Genomic DNA, 7,296 nt, shown 5'->3' with positions numbered 1-7,296 from the left:
ATATATCTCTCCCCTGTCCCCAGGTCTGTTCCCTGTCCCCATATATCTGTCCCCTGTCCCTATTCCTGTCCCCTGTCCCCATGCCCGTCCCCATTCCCCGCCCCGTCCCCATTCCCCTCCCCGCCGCGCTCAGCGCCCGCCCTTCGCCGCTCCTCCCCCGGGCGGCCTAAGGCGGCTTCCTCAACCCGAACCAGGCCCAGAAACGACCCCAAACCCCCCCAAACCCCCCCAAAACCCCCCCAAAACCCCAAATCCACCCCCTCGCCATGCCCGGGGGCGCCGTGCGGGTGCTGCTCCTGGGCCCCGTGCCCTACTCGTTGGCTCTGCGCGTCCAGGAGCGCTGCGTGGGGGCGGCCCGGGCGGCGGCCCTAGGGGCTGCTGCTGCTGCGGCCCCCCCCCACCGCAACCCCCCCAGCAGCCGCCCCCCAGCCCCAGCCCCGCCGCTTTGGCCGGCCGAGAGCCTGGTGCTGAGCGAACCGGCCGAGCCCGTGTACGCCTGGGGGCTGAGGGGAGCCCCCGGGGTGTCGCTGGCGGCCAAATTGAGGGAGAAAGGAGCGGGGTTGGCGGCGGTGAGGCGGGGGGGCCACGTTACCTATCACGGGCCCGGGCAGCTGCTGGCTTTGGTGGTCTTGGACCTGAGGGCGCGGAGGTTGGGGCTGAGGGGGTTCGTGGGGGGGTTGGAGGAGGTGGGGGTGAGGCTGTGTCGCCGCCTCGGGGTGCCCGCAGCGACTGCCAGGCCCCCCCCGCTCACCGGAGTCTGGGTGGGGGACGGGAAGGTGGCGGCCATCGGTGAGGAGGGGGGGGGAATGGGGTGGGAAATGGGGTGGGGGGGGATAGGGGGGGGAATGGGGTGGGGATGGGGTGGGGGGGTGGTGGGGAAGGGGGGTGCAAGGGGGGTGGGGAATTGGGGGAATGGGGTGGGGAATTGGGGGGGGAATGGGGTGGGGAATTGGGGGGGGAATGGGGAGGAAGGGGGGTGTAATGGGGTGGGCAACGGGGGTGCAAGGGGTGTGCAAGGGGTGTGCAAGGGGAGTGGGGAATGGGGTGGGGAATGGGGTGGGGAAGGGGAGTGTAATGGGGTGAGCAATGGGGTGGGGAAGGGGGTGCAAGGGGGTGGGGAATGGGGGGGAATGGGGTGGGTAATGGGGGGTGCAAGGGGGGAGGAAGGGGGGTGTAATGGGGTGGGGAATGAGGGGGGGAATAGGGTGGGGAATGGGGTGGGGAAGGGGGGTGTAATGGAGTGTGCAAGGGGGGGAATGGGGGTGTAATGGGGTGTGCAAGGGGGGTGGAGAATGGGGGGCAATGGGGGGTGTAAGGGGGGAGGAAGAGGGGTGTAATAGGGTGGGCAAGAGGGGTGTAATAGGGTGGGCAGTGGGGTGGGGAATGGGGGGGAGGGGGTGGGTAATGGGGTGGGTAATGGGGGGCAATGGAGGGTGCAAGGGGGGAAGAAGGAGGGTGTAATGGGGTGTGCAATGGGGTGCGCAAGGGGGGGAATGGGGATGTAATGGGGTGGGCAAGGGGGGTGCAATAGGGTGGGCAGTGGGGTGGGGAAGGGGGTGCAAGGGGTGTGCAATGGGTGTGCAAGGGGGTGTGCAATGGGGTGGGTGATAGGGTGCAAGGGGGTGGGCAATGGGGTGTGCAATGGGGTGAGCAATGGGGTGGTTAAGGGGGGTGCAAGGGGGGAGGAAGGGGGGTGTAATGGGGTGGGTAAAGGGGTGCAAGGGGGAGTGCAAGGGGTGTGTAATGGGATGTGTAATGGGGTGTGCAAGGGGGGGCAAGGGGGTGTGTAATGGGGAGAAAGGGGTGTTCAATAGGGTGGGGAAGGGGGATGCAATGGGGTGGGCAAGGGGGGTGTGCAAGGGGAGTGCAAGGGGGTGGGCAAGGGGTGCGGAATGGGGGTGCAATGGGGTGCGGAATGGGGTGTGCAAGGGGGGGGGAATGGAGGGGCAATGGGTTGTGTAATGGGGTGTGTAAGGGGGTGGGCAATGGGGTGTGCAAGGGGGGGCAAAGGGGAGTGTAATGGGTGGGCAATAGGGTGTGGAAGGGGGGTGCAATGGGGTGTGTAATGGTGTGGGCAATGGGGTGGGCAATGGGGTGCGCAAGGGGGAAGGCACGGGGCACGAGGGGCACCTTGGGGCTGCCGCCAGCTGCCGGGTGCCCCCCTCTTCATGTCCCCGTCCCCCCCTTTAACACCCAGGGGTGCACTGCGGGCACTACATCACCTCCCACGGGCTGGCGCTGAACTGCTGCACCGACCTGGCCTGGTTCGAGCACATCGTCCCCTGCGGGCTGGAAGGGATGGGGGTGACCTCGCTGAGCCGCGAGCTGGGCCGCCACGTCCCCGTAGCCGACGTCCTACAACCCTTCCTCCACTGCTTCCAGGAGGTTTTCGGCTGCGCCTTGGTCTTTTCGGATGAACCCGAAGCCTAGGAAGGCACCGTGGGGGTCCCAGACACCAGTTGGGGCTCGTCGTGTCCCCAATGGGGTTGCCCCGTGCTTGGTTTTGGGGCAGGAGTTTGGCGAACGGGACAGCCCCAAAAACCAAAGTGCCACCGCCGGCCCTATAGGGCACCCAGGGGTGTGCTGATGCTGCGACACCCCCGTGGTTGGGGCTCCTGGAGGTGCTGTGAAAATAATGCTGCTTGGGGTCAGGGACGGATCCCACAAGCCTCAATGGGAACTGGTAGCACTGTGGGAATTACCCCAATTGCGGATTTTGGTTTTATTTTTCTTCTTTTCCCCCAAAAATGCACATTTGGGGTGGATGCGTGCTGACCTCCCCCCCCAAAACCCACAACCGGGGTGGATGCGTGCTGACCCCTGGGACGAGAAGGAGAGGCCGGGGTGGCTGAAATCTCCGTCTTTGCTCCTGGTGGACAGAAATCGGCAGATTTTATATGAAAAAAAAACAGCTTTCTGGGAACTTTTGCTGCTCCTTTTGTCCGGAGGAGGGACAGGAAAGCGTGACCGGCAGCGTGGCGGGGTTGGGAAGCGCAAAGCTGGGTGGCTCTCCCGGCCCTATAAAACCGGCATCCGGGCTCGGAGGGGGGGGGGGGGACACCACGACGGGATCCTTGAGGGTTTGGGGACGAGTTGGTGGTGGCCCTATTGGGGCTGGGTGGCTTTGGGGCAGGTGGCTCTGCCCCGGGAAGGGGAGGAGGCTGCGGCACTCCCAGCCCGGCTGCCGGCCGCGATGCTCCAGTCCCGGCTCAGCCTGGCGGCCGTGCAGGCTCCGAGAGCACCCGGTGAGTGCCAAACTCCCCCCCCCCTTAATTCCCACCCCTACACCTCCTATGATATAGGGACACCCTGGGGTGCACCCCGCTGTAGGGCTCTGTGGGGGAGAAATTTAATTTTTTGGCTGGAAATTCTCCAAATTCGGGCTTCTCCCTGATTTCCAGGTGTTTATAATGACAACGGGGTCCACGGGTGCCCCCCCCCAAGCCCCTTCCTCCTCCACCTCGCATTTGGGGGATCCTTTTATTATTTTTTTTTTAGGGGGGAGGCAGCTGCCTGTGCACGGGGGTTTTGGGGTGGGCTGGAAAAGGGGTCCCATGTCCTGGGGGTGGGGGCTGGAGGGGGTCCGGGACCCAGTTTGTGTGTGGGGATGGAAATTTTGGGGGGTTTGGGGCAGCAAAACCCCTTGGGATGGGTCCATGGGGGCGTGCAGGGATCTGTGCCCCCCTGGCTAGGGCTGCTTGGGGTGATTGGGGTGGGTGTGTGGCAGGATCAATCCCAAAGCTGTTTTTTTTTAGGGCGGGGGACCCCAGGCAAGTCCTGGTGGGGGCTGGGGGGGACCCCAGGACATCCCTTGGGCACGAAGGTGATGCCAGCCCGGGGAGGTGTTTGGGGTCAGGACCGATTTGTGTAGGGGAAGTGCTTGGCTCGTCCGTCTGTCTGTCCGTCAGAGGATGTCCTACAGGCGTCCGTGCACGTGCAGCGGGTGCTGAACCCAGCCTGCCTTCAAGTGGATTTGACAGAAAACATTAAATACCCTGCCTCAGATTTTTTTTGGGGTCGATGAAGGGAGCAGCACCGAATTAAAATGGTGTTAAATCCCGGGAGGGCACGGGGGGGGACCCGAGCTGGGTGCCCCCAACTCCCGTGGGTGTCACCGGGGCTCTGCTAACGGGAACGGGGCTGGATTTGGGGTTTTCCTTCCTCCACCAAAACACCCCTCCTCCCCCTCTCCTTGCTCTCCAAGGACCGTTTCGGGGCTCACCCCTGGGTCCACCCCAAGGCTCCCGCACCGCGGGGGCTGACGGCACCCAACCTCCCGCAGGCAGGGCGAGGAGATGGAGGATGAGAACGGGACGGAGCCGTGGCACCGGAGCCTGCAGGCGATGCTGGATGCCTTGAACCAAACTCTGCACGGGACCCTCCTGCGCCCCGCAGCCCCCCGCAACGCCAGCGCCCGCGGTGCCGGCGGCCGGGACGACAACGCCTACATGTACATCCTCTTCGTCATGACCCTTTTTGCTGCCACCGTGGGCAGCTTGATCCTGGGCTACACCCGGTCCCGCAAGGTGGACAAGCGCAGCGACCCCTACCACGTCTACATCAAGAACCGGGTCTCCATGATCTGACGCTTGCAAAGCCCCAAAATGGGTCAGGAGCCGGGATCCACGCGCCCGGCGCGACCCGCGGGCAGGTCCCGGTGCCGTGGAGCCGTCCCAGCTGGGGACACCGTGGGGACGTGGGGACAACAGGGGCAGCTCCTTTCCCACCGTTCCCATGCCCTGCTGAATTTGGCACGGGCTGTCGAGGAGGAAAATTCGCCTCTTTTCTGCTCTTCGCCCTCCAAAGCGTGCCGTGGGGTGCCAGGAGCTTGGTGACCGTGGGCTCGTGGGTGGGTTTTCCTGCTGCTAAAAGCTGTCGCTGCAAAAACGGTGGCGGGCTTTTGCTGGCGGGGAATTAAAGGAGGTGCCGGTTCCCGAGGGCTCGTGTCTGCTTCTTCTCCGAGCGTGGTGCCCCTCGAGGGCTCAGCGGTGGCCAAAATGGCTTTGTGATGGGACTTGCGCCCCCGAGGGTCCGCCCGGGCTCTGGCCGATGATGCCGGCGCTTTTCCTGCTTCCTTCCTGCGGGGTGCTGCCGGCTGTAGCTTTGGCCTTTTGTACCTCGGCTCCCAAACGTGTTTTCCAAGGGGCAAACGGGAAGGGGACGGGCTTGGACCCTCCTGGGCTCCTCGGCTGCGTCCCCGCTCTTCAAGCAGCCGGGTTTGGGGCTGGCCCACGGGGTGGCGAATGTCCCCGTCCTTCCAAACAGGCTGCTGCAAGGGCACGGTGTAGGGCAGCTCCAGCCACCCAGCCCCGGCGCCCGGAGCGGCCCCTCGGACGTCTTAATCTGCTTATTAGGGCTTAATTACTGTCTAATTGGTCTGGCCTGTAGGGCACCTTCCTCCTGCACTCAAACGCCGCCGCGGCGCCTGCGCCCGCGCCGCCAAACCACGGCGTTTCGGGGAGGGCTGGCAACCTTGGCACGCAGGAATTTGGGATTTTCCATGCCTTCAGCCCCGCTCCGGGCGTGAAACCCGCTGCAGGGGTTTTTGGGGTCCGCGGTGGGCTGCGTTTTGGGGTCGGTTGCCGTTCCTGGGTTGGGCACGCGGTACAGGAAGGGTTTCAGGCGGAGCAAATGCCACTGCTGTCCCTGGGCACCAGGCAGGAGGGGGCTCGAGAGGCTCCGCGGGTGTTTGCCTTGTGGTTACGGCGTTGGGAAAGGCAAACAAACCCTTTATCTGCAAATAACTCCGGGGAAGCAGAGCGGGAGGGCACAGCCGGGATGAGATCCTCCTCCTCCTCCTCCTCCGGGTGGATTTGCGCTCTGGGTTTTCTCCACCTCCGCGGTGTTTACCCTCCCCTAAAACCCAGAGCACCTGCTGTGGGGTCCCCGGGATGGGACAGCCTGGTGGGCACCCCAAAACCCCCCAGGATGTGGCTTTCCCAATGAAGGGAAGACCCTACAAGGGGAAAAACCCTCCTGAAAGACCAAGCTGCTCCAGAATTTGTCACCCTCCTGATTTCCCCTCTGCTGGTTCCTCCTCCTGTCCCCATAATTATATTAGGATCAGGGTCTGCGCAAGGCCAGGGGGTGCCCTGGGTGTCCCCACAAGCCACAGTCGGGCTGGGTGACAAGGTGCCAGTGCCACCTGGTGGCCTTTGCCTTGGGGGATGCTCGGGGACATGGGGAATACACTGGAAACCTCCCCAAATGGGTTTGCTTCAGCTGCCAGGGGTGGATTTAGGGGCTAATTAGGGGCTCGTGATTATGGGTGGTGCTTATGGGGTGGATCAGCACAGAGGGGCGCTCGCCCGGGCACAGAGCAGAGCTGGGGCAGCGCTGGCTTTGGGGAACCACTAAATTTTGGTAAATCACCAAATCAAACTGCAGATTGCAGCTGATTACATTAGGGTTTGCAGCCAGAAAGACGCAGGGCGCGTGTAAGGCCAATGTATTTGGTTGCTTGTTTATTTTATTTTATTTTAATTTAATTTAATTTATTTTTGAGACGACACCTGCAGCCGTCTGCCCCGTCCTTGGGAAGGGTTGTGGGAACGTTACGTGCGTGGGAAGCTGGGGCTGACCCTGGTTTAAGGCAGCTTGGGGTGCAGTGATAGGGTTGTGGGCATCGTGTCGGGGAGAATTCGATGAGAATTGCACTGGGTGAAACAGGAGGGACCGACAGCGACGGTGTACGATGTCCTCCTACAAGGGGAAAAGGGTTTGGCCACAGCCAGCGCTGTCCTATGGAGTTTTCTGGTGGGTGGCGAGGTGGTTTTGGGGGAAATGAGGCTCCTGGACCCTTCCCTTGGTGTCCACAGCATCCATTTCCCCAAAATCACTGATTTTCAGGAGAAAATTAACCACACACCTGCAAAAACAAGCAAAATTCAGCTGAGCTAGCTGCACATCCTTCGTGGCCCTGAATTTTTTATCACCCCAACGTGTTGGATGTCCATCCGTAGAGGTGGGAATCCAAGCACTGGGCGCAGCTCCTGCTCTCACCCATCCCAAATAACCCATTTTACGGGTTTGTTTTTACAATTCCCCGATGGAAAACCCCAATTTCCCCCAGCAAAGCCACCCAGGAACACTTGGTTGCGCCGGGGTGAGTCCCGGCAGGACAATCTGCAGGCGCTGGTGATAAGCTGCCGTGAATTTATCACAAACCTGGCCATAAAACCAACCGTTTGATCGCGGGGCAGCTCAGTTCAGCTTTCCTACCGCACGGGTACCTGCAGGATCTGCACCAGGGGGTAAAAAAAAACAGCTTGGGTAAAAAAAAAAAACACACAGCTT

General features: G+C 62.3%; 2 protein-coding genes across 3 annotated transcripts; both read left to right on the top strand.

Annotated features, from left to right (window-relative positions):
- Nucleotides 1-205: 205 nt before the first annotated feature.
- Nucleotides 206-2,923, top strand: LIPT2 (lipoyl(octanoyl) transferase 2). The gene is made up of 2 exons (XM_084494299.1): nt 206-789; nt 2,198-2,923. The coding sequence occupies exons 1-2, from the start codon at nt 267-269 to the stop codon at nt 2,428-2,430; spliced, it is 756 nt and encodes a 251-aa protein (XP_084350425.1). The 5' UTR covers nt 206-266; the 3' UTR covers nt 2,431-2,923.
- Nucleotides 2,924-3,046: 123 nt separating this feature from the next.
- On the top strand, nt 3,047-4,937 carry KCNE3 (potassium voltage-gated channel subfamily E regulatory subunit 3). Of its 2 annotated transcripts, none has more exons than XM_084494308.1 (2): nt 3,047-3,245; nt 4,283-4,937. In XM_084494308.1, exon 2 carries the CDS (start codon nt 4,296-4,298, stop codon nt 4,584-4,586), a length of 291 nt encoding a protein of 96 aa, XP_084350434.1. In that variant the 5' UTR covers nt 3,047-3,245; nt 4,283-4,295; the 3' UTR covers nt 4,587-4,937. The 2 variants fall into 2 exon arrangements, with proteins under 2 accessions (XP_084350434.1, XP_084350433.1); XM_084494307.1 differs by having other exon boundaries at nt 3,063-3,245; nt 4,205-4,937.
- Nucleotides 4,938-7,296: the final 2,359 nt, after the last annotated feature.

Source organism: Aythya ferina (genome assembly GCF_964211825.1).
Source record: "Aythya ferina genome assembly, chromosome: 1".
Classification (NCBI taxonomy): Eukaryota; Metazoa; Chordata; class Aves; order Anseriformes; family Anatidae; genus Aythya; species Aythya ferina.
Note: the sequence above shows the minus strand (reverse complement) of the source record. Positions and strands in the feature narration are given on the sequence as shown.